A 15080-nucleotide genomic window follows, 5' to 3' on the forward strand; every position below is an offset into this window, starting at 1 on the left:
CGGCACCAAACGGCACCAAACGGCACCAAACGGCACCAAACGGCACCGGCCACACGGAGCTCGGGGTGCCCCCCGGACGCCGAGGTGAGAAGAGCCGAGCAGTGTCAATTCACAACTAGTTTAATGCCAGTTAGAACGCTTTACATGGAAAAGTTACAACTCAATACTTGTTTCTGTTCCTCTTTTTTTTTCTTCTTCTTCTTTCCCCCCTCCCCACCACACGATGCTGTATATCTAACAACGCCACACGGTCACAGACTGTCACACAGACTCCGGGCTGCCCCCTGCTCACAGACAATACAGATGAAGGCTTTCCTCTTTTCCCTGCTCCGTAGGGGCAGCAGGAAGGCACGCAGCCCCGCACGCAGCCCCACTCGCCCCCTGCCCCCCTCAGCTCCCACACAACAGCTGAGCCCCCACCCCACACCCAAGCAGCCAAGGGTGGGATCTGTGCCCATCAAATCCACTCAGTGCTCCACCACCACGTTTAACAGTGCCAAAAAAAATAATCAAGGAAGATGCATCGGGAGGCCTTCAGAGCGAGCCCGAACCGAGTGCTGTGCTCCTGCTGCCAGAACCGGGCGGTTGTGCCAACATGGGTTTGTAGAACAACACCGCAGTGATACAGGAGGGGCTGCTGGAGGCGGCGGCTCACAGCCGTGCAGCCACAGAAGCGCTGCCCCTACAGCCTACAGAACAGGTCGAGGTCTGTGTACACAGCCAGGGAAATCCCGAGCAGAGGAACAGCCAACAGAGGCGCTGCGGGAGGGAGGGCACAGCGTTGGCACACAGACACGGGGAGACAGAACAGGCTGCTGCAAGCAGAACAGCTTCTCCTTAAATTAAAAGCAACAGGTGAGCGCTTTGCAGCACAGCCCGCAGCACTCAGCACCCCGGGCGCAGACACAGACTCTCTTCCACACAGCTTCAACACCAAAGAAAATCAACAGGTCCCCCGGCATCGACGAGGAGATTAAAAAACAGAAAGGAAAAAAAACACAAAAGGGCACCAAATCCTGCCTGGCTTCGCACAGAGAGCCTCCCTCTCACCCCGGCGCGGCCTTTCCCCCCTTCCTTCCAGCCACAAGAGGCCGGGCTCCCTCTGAAATCAACCAGACCCCACAGGAGTGGTTTTGTTTCTCAAGCTCATCGCAACTGCTTTTGTCCTCGGGAGGCCATCCTCAGGAACCAACCCAGCACGCAGCCGGGGAGCTCCGCCTGCACATCGCTTCGCTTTGAAAGCCAGTGTTTCGTTGTTTTGTGTTTGTTTGGTTTTCTTTCCCCTCTCTGTTAAATAAAGGACTGGCCTAAAGCACACCACAGCCATTTGAAGCTGCTCTGAGCGCATGCCCTCCCAGGTGAAGCCTCTTCAAAGATGTTACATTTGGAGCGGCTGGTAAACGGGCCAGAACCCAGCAGCCTCACGGAGCAGCACTGTGGTACCTGCTTCATTCGGAGGAAACAAGTGGTTCTCTGGTGCAACGGGGATCCCAGGCTCTAACGAGTGCCTTTAGATAGCAGAGAGGCCAAGGCTCAGCCGGGGCATTGCCCCACAGGGGCAAGGATACTCTCGTCTCTCCTAAGAGCTTACAACACAGCAGTTGGGATGGCCTTGGTCCGCTCTCAGTGCTCCATGTAAACACGTTTTCTCCAGTACAAAAGAAAAAACAAGGGTTGGAGGGCGCCGCTTTGACCTCTTCCACCCGCACCCCTTCGACAAAGGACAAATCCATGAACCTTGGGCAGTTCCCTCCCACCCCCCACCCCCCAGCCCCAGCCAAACGCTGTCCCAGCGCCGTTCACAAGCACTGTTTAATCAGTGCCTGTGGCTCCGTCCTCCAGGCCCAGCGGGGCTCCCTCCCCTCCCGGCTGCTCTCTGGGGTCCCATGCACACCAAAGCAGTGGTTCCATCCTGCTGCGTGAGGCTGGGCTCTCCTGGGCCGCAGCGTGGGGGGGTTTTACCGTATCCTGGTGAAGAGGTTCAGAACGGATACGGACTCCTACAACAAAAGGTAAAGCAGCACTGAGCACTGCAGAGCTTCAACCGCCACCACCACGCTGCCAAGGCATCTCAGGGCACCACATTCAAAGTCCAACACCAATATTCCCATGTGGTTTTTTTCCTTCCCCCACCCCCCAACTGATAACAAGGAGCGTGGCAGGCAAGCGTGCCATTCCCACATCGGTGTGCAGTGCTGCAATGCTGCACCACAGCCCCACACCAACAGCCCTCCTCGGGGCCTCAGCGCTGCTCTCTGCGCCACACGTGGGCACAGCACACTGCTGCTACCCCCAGTCACCACTTGCAGCAATTAAGCAAGGAGCTGAAGGATAATAAAATATGAGGACACCGTCAGCTGACCGCATCCCAGCAGCAGTGATGGATGGCGGTGGGCTCAAGGTGAGCACAGTTCCAGGGCAGCTGGCAGAATGATGCCTTGTCACGCTGCCCTGCGTGTGCACAGCCAGCCTTTTATTGTGTCTCATGACTGCAAAGCCTTTTATATTGCAGCCTAGTTTAACTCTTAATTGCAACCATCCCTCAATCCGCAGGGTGAGGTTAAAGGACCCAGAGGTGAGGCTGAAGAAGAGAGCAAACAGCCGGAATTCCTGCTGCGGCTGCACACACCCTTACCTTCGTGGAGCGAGTTTTACTGAAGACGTTCCAGAAGCGCAAGGTTTCGTCTCCAGCTCCTGTCACGATGGCCTCCCCGTCTGGGGACATCGCCTGCAGCCAAGAGAGCAGCCCTGAGCCCCGATCGCATCCTTGAGGTTGAAAACAAACCTTGACTGGAATGCATGAGATTCGACTCGCCTTCCCCGTGCCAGCTATAACTGCGGCCATTCCTCCCCACATTACAAACGTGTGTTGAGGCAGGAAGCTGACAGAGCTGGTAAATGCCACTCATTAGTCAGCTGGGTTGGAATCCACCTCGCAAAACACTATCAGCAGTATTTATCACCTGCCAGCACTCTGCCAAAAGCCCAATGTAAGGTAAGCAGGCAGTTAATCCACCCGGATCTCCTACCTACACCAGGTGCTTTGATATGGAATTAGGAAGGCTGAAGGCATCGTGTCATTCCCTGCTTGCAGTTACCAACAAACAGTGACCGTGCCTTATGGGAATGAGGAGAGATCCTGTGCTTCCCTCTGAAGAGCTCTGGCAAGCTTTGCTGTTCATTAATAAAGCCTCACATTTCCATAGCAGTAAATCAAAGCATCCCTTGCAGGCAAGGAAAGCAGGCAGAGCTTTTCTCATCGCCTGCAGGGCTGCGCTCACACATCTCCACCACGAGCAGAGGCAGCTGGCAGCGCTCATCTCAGCACACGTCCAGCAGCTGCTCTGGAAACACAGCCACTGCTTACCAGGTACAGGACTCTGTACGAGTGCCCCGTCAGCTTGGCCACTTGAGTGAGGGAGGGGTATTTCCAGACCAGAATCTGGTTCTGCGAGTAGCCGTGGGTGCTCACCTGGAAGGAGAGAGGGAAAGGGAAGAGAGGGAAAGGGACGTGGCGCTTCCTACCCCGAGGCAGCTCAGCAGCGAGGGCGGCACACAGGACTCACCAACTCATTGGCGTGCTTCGACCAGGCCAGGTTGCACACCTGGGAGCCGGTGTCGATGCACTGCAGGGGCTGCCCTGTCAGCGTGTTCCAGAAGCGGATGCAGCGGTCAGCGGTGCCGCCGCCGGAGGCGAGGAGGCCATGCTGGTGTGGAGACCAGGCGATGGCTTTCACTGCAGCCAGGTGCTCTGTGTATTGCTGCACGGGGCTCAGGCTGGAATGGTTCCACACGAGGAGCTGGAGGAGAGGAGAGGAGATGTGAGCACAGCCGCACCACAGTCGCGCGTCCGCAACACCCACAGAGCACGAGAGCTGCTCTGGGATTGATGAGGGCGGCTGGGAAATGTGATGGCTTCCCACAGCTCCGCCCAAGCACAGCCAGCCCGGCTCTCTCAGCCCTGACCCCCGTCTCACTCGGGCACTGAGCCCAGCTGAGGAGCCACCGGCCCACAGAAGCACTCAGGTTAAGCTCATGAAGCCAAAGATCCGGCATCTCTGAACAACACCTCAAAACCTTTTGTCTGTGGGGCCGCACTGTTCCAACACACAGCTAAAAACACAGCTCAAATTCGTCTGCAGACACCCTGACAAGGAGCTCGGTACAACCATGCTGTCGCACTGGCTACAGTCACTACCTAGCAACCCGCTCCAAAGGGCTCCGAATGCTGCTGCTTTGGAACAGATGCTTCCTCCATATGGCACTCAGTGAGACACAGCTCTGTGCTGTAGGTATCAGAACTTACACAGCTCCTAAGCTCTGTTTCCTTCTGCATGCATGAACATTATTCACTGTACGCTACCTAAACCAAGTCAGGAAGCACAGCTTAGCCTCACTGAACTCAAAACCGAGTCAAGCTATGGATTTAATTAGCCAAACACAGGAGCAAAATTAAATTTGCCTCTTTAATATTATTAGAGAGAGAGGACTGAGGAGAAGCTTAGCGTGATTTACAGCTGGACACAGCCCAGCAATTGAAATAAGAGCCCCTCCACACTGCAGCTGAAAGAAAGGGGGGGGCTGACAGCTCTCGGTGAGGATGGAGAGATGCTGAGCCTCACGTGAGCAGCACTGAGCGCCGTACCTTGTTGTCATTCCCCCCAGATGCCAGGAGCTGGTGGTCTGTGGACCATTTGAGCCCGCACACCTCCTGCCTGTGGCCCTGGAGCCGCCGCTCCGACTGCAGGGGGGGGGTCCTGATGTCCCTCTGGAGGATCATTCGGTCTCTGCTCCCAGAAGACAGCTGGTCTGCGTTCCATGCCAGGGCACCTGCGAGAGAGGGAGGCAAGAGGTGTGAGAGGGCGTTTTGGGGGCCCTGCAGGCAGAGCACAGCTACCAGAGCTACGAGAGACCAACCCCATCTCACAAGGCAGTAAAGCACAAAGGCTGAACTCAGCAGGGATCTCACAGCCCCAAATCGTTCAGCATTCAGATTCAATGCCTCTGATAAAAACAACAACAAAAACAACAACAACAACAAAACAGTCCCTGAAATGCACAGAACTGGAAATCTCAGTGTGAAGCTGCTGCCTGCAGGGCTGAAAGCGGAAGCAGGTGGCAACGAAAAGCAGTGTTGTAACCAAACTGAAATGCCTCAGACATGGAGGAAACACCTGCTGCAAGAAGCACTCAAACACCACCACACTCAAGATCAGAACACCACAATTACTAGGTGGCAACATTTTCAAGGCAGCTCAGGACACAGCAGGACATAAATATCAGTTGTGGGGCTGTTTGAAGCTCTGCTATTTCTAGCAGATCCCTGGTAGGAGAAGAGTAAAAAAAATAAATCCAGGAGCTAAACATGCAGGATCTTCCACCTCCCACCTCCTTACCAACTCTGGCCGTGTGTCCCTCCAGCATGGAGAGCTTTTTTCCTGCAGCCGCATCCCAGATCTGTACAAAGCCCTTGTGAGTGCCAACAGCTACCAGAGTCCCCTGGACAAACAGAAAACCACCATCAGTAAAGCTATAAGCATAGACAGATGTAACACAAAAAGCTATATGCTCAGGAAAAGCCTCAGGATAAATCCCATGAGACGGAAAGCATCCAGAGCTCTTCTATCTTCCATCTTCTCCCTGCTGGAGAGAGCCACGTAGCCAGGATGGAACATATTTGTTGTAGCACTTCATTGTGGAGAGCTAGAAAAGTGACCTGGCTCTTTCTCCCTCCCATCTCTCTTATTGAATACCTCAAAAGCCACAAAATCCAAGAGGTTTCTCTCTTTACCCCCTCATTTAGCAGAGACAGATTTAACTTACAGCACACAGGGAATTCAGGGCAATACAGAAAAATAAACCAAAGCAGCTAAAACTGGTGAGGAAGGGCCACCCAGCTCCAGCGATAGCATTTAACTTTCAGTTGATGTTACAGGTTGTGTCATACTGACCCGTTCTGACCAGCCCACAGATGTCACAGAGTCTCCTTCCACAGAGAGATCACACAGCCGGGTCACCTGGCAAAATAAGGCACCATTAGTTTGAAGACACACCAGCAGGTGCTGCTCTGATGAGGGAGTGGCTTGGGACAGAGCACTGCAGACACCGGGCTGCTCACAGTGCATTTCCACAGCTCTGTGCCTGGATGACACCTGCAGCAATGGGTTTCCTACTCTGCCTTTACCTGGCTGGTGCAAGCACTCCATAGGTAAACACACGTCCCGAGGCCAACGCTGAGCACGTTCAGAGAGGACCAGTCCACCAGGTTCAGGTAGAAATCATCCTGCAGTTCTGGGGCATCCAACACTTTGAAAGGAATCTTGGAGATCTTCCGAGTTGGTTTTCGAGGCGACCTGAGCAGCTTCTGACTATTTACAGACAGAAAAACAACTACAGGATGCTGCACGCCACAGCAGGCTGCACAGATGGACACAGCTGCTCTCCAAAGCAAGTCTACATTTCTACAGAAACAGAAAGAGGCAGTAAAACTCCTTCCAGCAGATAAGAATAGAGGGAATTGGGTTCTGCCTCTGCAAAGGAGCTCGGTAGCAAAAGGTGAGCTGGCTGTGGTTGCTCCGACAACACATCCTGCAGATGTAAGCAGGCTGGACACCTGCACAGATCCCTAGAGAACTTGCCTGTCCATATTTATTGCCTTTCTCAGACTTCCAAATCCAATCCAAGCGGCAATTTCAATTGCCTTAAAGAAAAAAAAAAAACAACCCTAGAAAACCCAACCCTTCCCTCCTTTGTGTACAGTCAGTAATACCTTTTGTTGCTGACAGGAGACAAGGAATACGGTGAGACCTCATTGCCATCGTCTGGACTGGAACGTTTGGTGCTGAGGGAATACTGCATGAAGAAAGCACAGCTCAGCACACCAGGAGTCAGAGGATCCCTCACAGAACAGGCACAAGTGCCTGGCAACCTCCAACACCCACTGTCAGTTTTTCAGTCTCCTCAGTTCCCCCCTGTTCTCCGTGTTCCAGATGTACACACACACAAAGTTAACCTCCACTGAAGTCTGAGGCCTTGATTTGGTCACTTACAGTTTGGGAGCGGGTAAAAAACCTTCAGTCCCACTCAGTTTCCTTGGCAGTACAGCAATAGGAAGCACACAGCTCACTGCAGGTGCTCGTACTGCCTTTACAAGCAAACAAATTTTGTTCTCAGCATCTGACATAAGTCACAGTACTAACTTGCTTTCATCAGCAGCTTCACAGAGCTGTGTGCCTTGCTCCCCTCACAGACTTACAGCCTCCCTTCATCTGAATGCAACCAACTTACAGTGAAGAGAGATTTCTTCTCCGGAGTGGAAGGCTGCAACCTCCTGTCCTCTGTCTGTGGGTCCTGCACTTTCTCAATCCCTGCTCCCAGGAGCTCGTTCTTCAGCAGGGCAGAATAAGCAAGGCCATCTGTGAACCCAAACAGGAGGTGAGGCAGGGCGTTTTGGAGCCACAGAAGCTCAGCAGAGACCAACAGGCCCACAGCCTGTACTCTCACAGGGCTCCTTAATAAGCCTGGGATTCCCAGTTATTAATTCCCAGGAATTACAGCTAGTAGTGAACTCCTTCCTCTCCCTCAGAAAAGTGCTTTGTGACAATAAATCACAGAACACAAACGTGCCCTTGCTTCCCAGATGCCCATCAGTGGCCTGCTGAGCTGACCTGCCATTCACTCCCATTTCAAGATGCATGTTTTAGGACACCAGCATGGCTTCAGGCACGAGCACCTGAGTGCCAGCATTCACCTGGCTCCTGAGCTTGGCACCAAATGGATATAAAAGCTGCAGCTGTGGCTGCCGGCGATAGAGAGAAGGTCTCACCTTTACCATTGTCTGATGTAGCATCCTTTGCTTTTCTGTTCTGACTTGGTGATTTTTCATTTTCCTGAAAGGGGAAAGCATGCAATCACCCTACAGAAACCTCTGGGTGTAGAATAGCCAGCAGACAGCAGGCTGCCACTGTGGGGTAGAAGATGCACATTCAGAGCAACTCTTCAAAAGAAGGTATGAGGCCGTGCTGCAAATGATCCACACAGCAGCTCTGGACAAAACGAGGCCCACCTTCCTTATTCAAAGGTTTTGAGAGGGGAACAGAGCTTACATTTATTCTGTGGAAGTTGATGCTCCAGTTGGCCCCTGCTCTCGAAGGAATGAACCTGTCTCCGTGTTTACTGGGAGATGACATTGGAGAATTGGAAGGCGTCAGGGTCCTTCTCATCTCTGCTACCTGAATTAAAGAACGAGAGAGATGAAGGAACACAAGCACTGATCTCAGCAAAGGGTCTGAAAGACATCACAGAGGTCACATCCAAGCTAAATATGCCTAACTAGAAGGGTGAGGCACCTGCTTATCCCCAGAACGGAGCTGCTGGAGAGGCCGCAGCAGGGCAAGGAGCCTGCTGTGTGAGCTGCAGGTACCTCACCTGTGGGCACAGCTTTGGTACAATAACTGATGTTGGAGAGGTCCCCCAACTCACTCCTCCAGCCTGTCAAGCTCCCTCTGCCTGCAGCTCCGTCCCAGGTACCTCAGCACCTTCCCCACAGACCTGGGGAGGCTGCACCACCTCCACCCCAGACCGCCCACCCTTCATTTCTGCTACGGCAGAGGTGAGGGAGACTACCAGCAGCCTTGCTGAACTCAGCATAAGTGACTTTTACTCCCCCCTCTCCTCCAGCAAGTGAAACTGTGCTGTTGCAGAAGGCTCCCAGGAAGGTCGGGCATCATTTGCCCTTGTTAAGTTGGCGCTGCTCCCTTCATGCCTGGAAATGTCTCCAGAAGGATTTGCTCAGGGACTGAGAAGCGCTGATGCTGCCTTCCCCTGCTCTCTAGTGCCCTCTTGGGCTACTTTGGCCTCCAGTCCTAAGGCTGTTCTGTCTGTTAGCCCCCAATATTTGCACTCTGCATGCAACTGAGACCATTTGTGAAAGGCATCATCACGCTACATCAGCACACCTTAATCCATTTCTGCAACCCAAACTGAGCTCGTCTGTGTCAAAGCACCGTTACTGGGCTCCTCCTAATCAGGAACTCACACCTGCTGACAGCCCAACAACAGATGGGTCCCCACGTCTCCCAAAGCTCCACAGGAAGGAAACACAGAGCAGAGCTTCACACCCAGGCAGAGGCCAGTGGGTGCAGACACTGGTACTCACACAGGGCATGGTGTTCTCATTCTGTATGTTGATTTGGCGCAGGAGCCGTCTCTCATAATCCTGGTCCATGCTGGAAGGAACAGGGCTGGGGAGTGCAGCAGTCTCAGGGCTCTCTGCTCATGAAGTCCAATCAGTAATTAGTCTGCTGCAACACACAGGGAAGAAAACGCCCCCCAAATATTACGACACCTCACTCAGAAGCTGAGGACTGAGCCCCCAGCCTCTGCTTTGCCACTTCCCACGTTTCTCCCATACGTTCTTTTCAGAGGCAGCCACCAGGCTGAGCAGTGATCAGCTTCCACCAAACAAAGCCAGCCACCAGGGATGGCATCACAGCCAAAAACCCCTCGCAAGCCTTTGGCATTTTCCAACGATGGAGTCAGAAATACACAGTATTAAAATCCCTCATCACATCCCACGTCCCTCCTCGTTTTCAGCTCGTTTCTCACTACATATCTTCCACATCCATCTTTCAAGCCAGCAAGACCTCTCAAACCAAGGCTTTCCAACCAAATGCATTTTTTACACCGTGAACAAGAGAACAGCAGTGTGCAGAACCCACATGAGGTGCACGATCCGTCAGGAGGTGCCACACACGGGAAGTTTCTTCTCCAAATGGCTCAGCTCTGTGATGCAGATACAGACACGATCCCACCACACAGCAATGTGCTGCTCTGAGCTCTGGAAACCCAAGGCGTGGGCTCAGAGAGCTTCACACACAGCAGCTCCAGGCTGTACAAATATGGATTCTAACCCCAAACCTCACCCTCAAGGGTGGCAGGGAAATTCAACAGCACACCAAGAAGACGAGGTCTGTCCTAGGAGGAAGCCACGCTATTCCTGCCTCCCCAGAGCCTGTGCAAGTCCGTGCATCCTGCAGACAGCCCCAGCCTGCCGTGTGCTCGCTGCCACCAGCTCCAGGGTGCCCACGTTCCAGAAATGCCCACTTCTAGCTGGCTCAATTCAAGCTGGATTTGAAAAGCAAAGCGCTGCAAGGTGTAGCTATAATATTTTTGCCACCTGCCTGCATTCAGCCTTGGGGTTCATTGCAGAGCCAAAGCTGGAGGTGCTGCAGATCCACACCAAGCTGTGTGCTATCTGTGCCTTTTTACACCACCCCCTCCTGGCAGAGCAGAGCCCAGCCTGCAGTTCAGTCCTGAGGTGACAAACATTTGATGCTGTGCAACACACTGCACACCCATCAGTGCTCTGAGACCTCACAGAGCCCCACATCAGCTCCCTGCACCCACCTGAAGGCTCTGTGTCTGCTTTTGGCCCTAAAGACGTGGCAGAGGGGCTCTGACCAGCACAGCACAGCAGTGCTCACCTGAAGCACTCGGGGCAGAGCCCTGGATGAAACGTGAGGAGCAAAGAGCCTCACAGAACAGCATGGAGCTGCAGGTGCCAGGAAACACCTGCAGGAAACCAAGGGACAGCGGCACCTCTGAAGGAGCCTTTGAGAGCAACAAACAGCACACCAGCAGGCTCCTCGGCGTGCTTTTACAACCCCAAGGACTTTCACCCCACCAAATTCCCTTTGATGCATGACTTCCTTTGAGAAGTGTTGTTCTCACTGCCTCCTTCACGTGAGCAATGCTCAGGTATCACCACCACTGGTAGGACAGATGTTCTCCCAAACCCTCCTTCTTTCCACGCCTGGAAGGAAAGGAGGGAAGCCAGCATCTGCCGCACTGTGCTCCCAAGATAAGCACTTCCAGCTGCTCACCTCCTCAATCGTGCAGCTCACCAAAGCTGAATTGCAGAGCTCAGCCTGAGAGAAGAGCAAACCCTCCTCACTGTTGCACGCAGAGCCAGATCCCCAGCCGAGGGGCTCCCAGGTTTCCTTCCCAGCTTTTATTCACTGAGGAAAGCTGCAGGTTCGCTCCTCGCCCTTCCCAGATCACGTTTTTCATTCTACACACATCTCACTGCAGATGACAGCAGCGGGGTTGATGCAAGCAGCCACGACAATCACACACACAGCAGGGAACCTCTCAAAAAGAAAAAACAACAACCAGCATCACCATTAAACCCCTTTTTATCGCCTGCAGGCAGCAGTTCTGTCTTCCTTTCACCTTTTCACCACAACGCTTCATAAAGTAGAGAGCCACGCCTGCTCCCAGGGAAACCAAAAACAGTACAAGGTCTGCAGCAGCACAGGAAGCCACGGGCTGGGAAACACAGAGGGCGACGGGATGCAATGAGCTGCGGGGTCAGTGCTGTGTCAGCCCTCGCCTGTGGGTCAAGTTCTGCACCTCATTAGCAGGAAGGCTCCTAACAGGTTCACCTCTGACGAAGGCAAAACAAACAACAGAGGCCACAGGAAAAACAACACCACCACCATCACCACGCTCTCTGGTTTTAGAGATGCAATAATTAACAAAGGTGTGTTGAGAGCGTTTGCGCAGCTCTTCCTTTCCTGGCTCCATGAAGCGCCGAGGGCTGCAGTATGGATCAGGTTTGGCCCAGCACCCACCAGGTTCTGTCGCCTCCCTCTGCTGCTGCACATGCAAGGAAGCAGCTCCTGCCCTGTGCACAGGCAGAGGGGAAAGAAACATCCCCTGTGTGGTGCTGCACGCTGTACAGGAGCTGGCTCTGGTGGTCGCACAAGGACGCATCAACGCTGCAGGGCTCTGCCTTCAGATGCCCCCTCTCCCAAAATGCCAACGGCCTGGAGGCCATCGCCCGACCGACCAAAACTCACACGGCTCCTCTGTGCCACCACAGCCCTGCATTCACCTCCCAGCCGAGCTGCTGGCAGCGCCGCTTAGGATTTGGGGATCAGGTGCTGCACTGAGGATGGAGTTCATCCACGCCAAGCGTCCGAGACAACAGAACTGGAGGAAGCAAGACAGCAAGCTCCCCGCGTCCATTCACAGCACTTCACAGAACCCTTCAGGGCTTTTTTAAAGCAGTTTGCGTGCTCTGCCCTGCTGTCACACCCTGGGAACGGAGGGAAAGCACTGTGCCTCCTCAAGGCCCGGTAACCTCCCATGTGCAGCACTTATAACCCACAGGCAGCCTGCAGCTTGTTTTCCCCCACAGCTCTTAACTCCGGTCATTCAGTTTCATTTCTAAATGAAAACAAAACCTCGCGAAGCGCATTCACCTGCTTATCTCCCCTTATGCCTCACAACAAAGTTATAAGCAGCTGTTAAGAGCACCCAGCTCCAGATAAAAGCTCTGCTTTACCGAAAGCCTTATTGTGAGTCACTGCTCTAAAAGCCAAGATTAAAAATTTACCAGCAACTCTGTCCACGAGCCCCACTGAAGACACGCAATTCAAAGTGCTTCTAAGCTACTGGAAATGCAGCACTGCCCCCTGGTTAATTCACTAAAATGAAGCCAAAGGATTCAGAAAATGCAGTGACTTCAGTCGACAGCCCCAGAATATTCTGCTTCTGCATGAAATAATGGTAATAAAAAAGATCAGTCTTTATTATGAAGTGTTGTTGCCAGCAGGGGAACAGAAAACCTTGGGCACAGAACACCAGGCACCATCATTAAACACCCTAACTCAATAAGAGTGAGCACTTCACAAGAAAATGAGCACTATGCCTTCAGGAGAGCTATAAATCACAGGAAATCCATCTGAGCAATAAAGCCCATGGCATCTCTGATGGATGACTCTGCTCTGACAGCTGCCTCCCCCTCTTCCCACACACAGGAGATGCTTTTAAGACCTCAACCCTGTAATTCACCCAACGTATAAACTATTTCCCTTTTGGAAAGCATCAAGCCATTAAAAAATAATAACAGAGGGCACAAAGCATTGCTCAGTTCCTTCAGACCACTAAAAGCTGTCAGAGCACCAGCAGCACAGCCCCAGCTTTTGCTGCACGTACACACGCAGCTCCTGACCACAGTTTCTGTCCCTGCTTCCTCGCTCTCTCACCAGAGCGCACACCACAAGCTCAGCTGCCATTCACCACCGTGATACGATTGAGGAAGCTGCCTCACAGCAGCAGAGCTGCTTTCCAGGACTGGCCAAGCCTTCCCAACAAGGCAGCAGAGGGCAGCTACACGAGGGACGCACCTTGGGCAGCTCAGACAGATGCTGACCAGGGGACAGATGTGCTGCCCGTTACCTGATGAGCACGGTGAGGAGAGAGCAGAATTCTGCAAGCAGAGGCTCAAACCGCCAACGGTCTGCAGCCCCACACAGCTCTGTGGCAGCAGAGGAGCCACAAGATGATTTCTCAGCTCTCCCACTGAAGCTCGGCCCCACGTTTGGGCCACAGAGGAAGGGCACAGCTTGTTACAAGGCCCAAGGGCCCTCAGAGCGCGGGGCACGACGCGGGGCAGCCCCGCCCGGCCCGGCTCCACCCCGCCAGGCCCAGCCCCTCCACAGCCCGCCCCGCCAGGGCGCACATCTCCAGGGAAACGGCCGGCCGGTCAGCCTTGGGGTCCCACCCGCTCGGACCCAGCCCCCCAGAACCGTGAAGGCAGCCCCAGGCCCGGCCGGCAGGCCCACCCGCCTACCTGCCCACCGGGTCCGGTCCCGCTCCGCCTCCGCCCGTCACCAGTGCCGGCCCCAGCGCTCCCGCAATATGGCGGCCGCTGCCGGCCGGAAGTCCCGCCCCTCCGCGCGGGGCACGACGGGAGGCCCGTCCGCCTATTCGAATAAATACAGGAAGTACCAGCGGGCGTTGTTATGACAACGGCGCGGCCTGCTCCGATCTGCGGGGCCTCGGCCGGGAGCGCGCCCGCCCCGTTACTCATTGTTCCTCCGCCGGGCTGCGTTTACAACGAGCACTAATAAACGGAAGCTAAAGACAGCCTCGATCATTCCCTTAAAATAAAACCAAATGACACGGAGCGAGTGAGGGAAGCCCCGTCGTGCCCCCCCCTCTGCCGGCCCGCAGCCCGACCTGCGCCGTACCCGCTCTCCTCCAGGCCGGGCCGAGGCGGAGCCGCCCCGCCGTGACCTTGCGGCCGAATCACTTCCAGGGCGGCGCAGGCTCTCGATTTGAAAATGCGGGAGCGGCTGCTGGTGCTGCTGTGCGCTTTGGCGAGGCGGGCGGGAGGGCGGAGGAGGGCCATGGCCGGGCGTTGGGATGGGCCGCAGCGGCGGGCGTGGATCCGGCATTATTACAGCCAGCGGCAGAAACGGCTGATGACGGTGAGGGGCGGAAATGGGGACGGGGAGGTGGGGAGGGGTGGAGATCACAGGGACACAAAGGACGGGGGTTGGGGAATGGGGCTGTAAGGGTGAGCACGAAGGGCTGGGGGTGTAGAGGTGTGGGGACACGGAGGTGATGGAAAATGGGGCGTGGAGAGACAGTGGGAGGTGAGGGGGCACAGGCGAAGCGTGGGGATGTGAAGGACGCAGAGGTCACAGGGACACAAAGGACAGATGGTGAAATGGGGAATGTGAGGCTGGGCATGAAGGGATGCAGAGGATACAAAAAATGGGATACAGTCAATGGGGGGCGGGGGGAACAGTGATGTAAAGGAGGGGCACGGGGGGCATAAAGGATGAGGGATCAGAAGGATAAGGGACAGGAGGTAAATGGGTCACAGGGACACAAATAGCGGGGATGGGGACACAAATGATGGGGGGGACACAGAAGAGGGGGGTTTTGAGCATGAGGGGCAGCAGTTGCAGAGGGGATACAAAGGACGTGGGGGCACAAAAAATGGGATGTGACTGATGGAGGACATGAGGACATAGGGAGATATAAGATGGGGTGTGGAGGACACAAATAATAGACTCAAAGGACGGGGGACAGGAAGGACACAGAGGGGACACAGCGACACCAAGGGTAGGGACCAGGGGGACAAAAAAGGACCGGGGACCTGAAGGACATGTGAATGAGAGCCTGGACACAAAAGGCAGTGCACAAAGTACAGAGGAAGCAGAGGATGTAGGAGTGTGAGGGAGAGGGGTTGTAAAAGATGCAGAGATCACAGAAATGTGGGG

The 15080-nt window shown here is 54.4% G+C and overlaps 1 protein-coding gene across 3 annotated transcripts; it reads right to left on the minus strand.

The window, feature by feature from the left end:
• Positions 1 to 1776: 1776 nt before the first annotated feature.
• LOC122193425 (fizzy-related protein homolog) lies at positions 1777 to 13731 on the minus strand. Of its 3 annotated transcripts, none has more exons than XM_042894205.1 (14): positions 13640 to 13731; positions 9158 to 9299; positions 8106 to 8231; positions 7826 to 7889; positions 7288 to 7415; positions 6770 to 6852; positions 6185 to 6368; positions 5952 to 6017; positions 5397 to 5499; positions 4646 to 4830; positions 3567 to 3800; positions 3368 to 3472; positions 2636 to 2728; positions 1777 to 2000 (listed from the first exon to the last, which is right to left on the minus strand). In XM_042894205.1, exons 2-14 carry the CDS (start codon positions 9224 to 9226, stop codon positions 1959 to 1961), a joined length of 1482 nt encoding a protein of 493 aa, XP_042750139.1. In that variant the 5' UTR covers positions 9227 to 9299; positions 13640 to 13731; the 3' UTR covers positions 1777 to 1958. The 3 variants fall into 3 exon arrangements, with proteins under 3 accessions (XP_042750139.1, XP_042750138.1, XP_042750140.1); XM_042894204.1 differs by having other exon boundaries at positions 9158 to 9302; XM_042894206.1 differs by lacking the exon at positions 13640 to 13731 and adding an exon at positions 13246 to 13370.
• Positions 13732 to 15080: the final 1349 nt, after the last annotated feature.

This window comes from Lagopus leucura, unplaced genomic scaffold (genome assembly GCF_019238085.1).
Source record: "Lagopus leucura isolate 7727_CA_CO unplaced genomic scaffold, USGS_WTPT01 63722-0_obj-0_obj, whole genome shotgun sequence".
Lineage (NCBI taxonomy): Eukaryota > Metazoa > Chordata > Aves > Galliformes > Phasianidae > Lagopus > Lagopus leucura.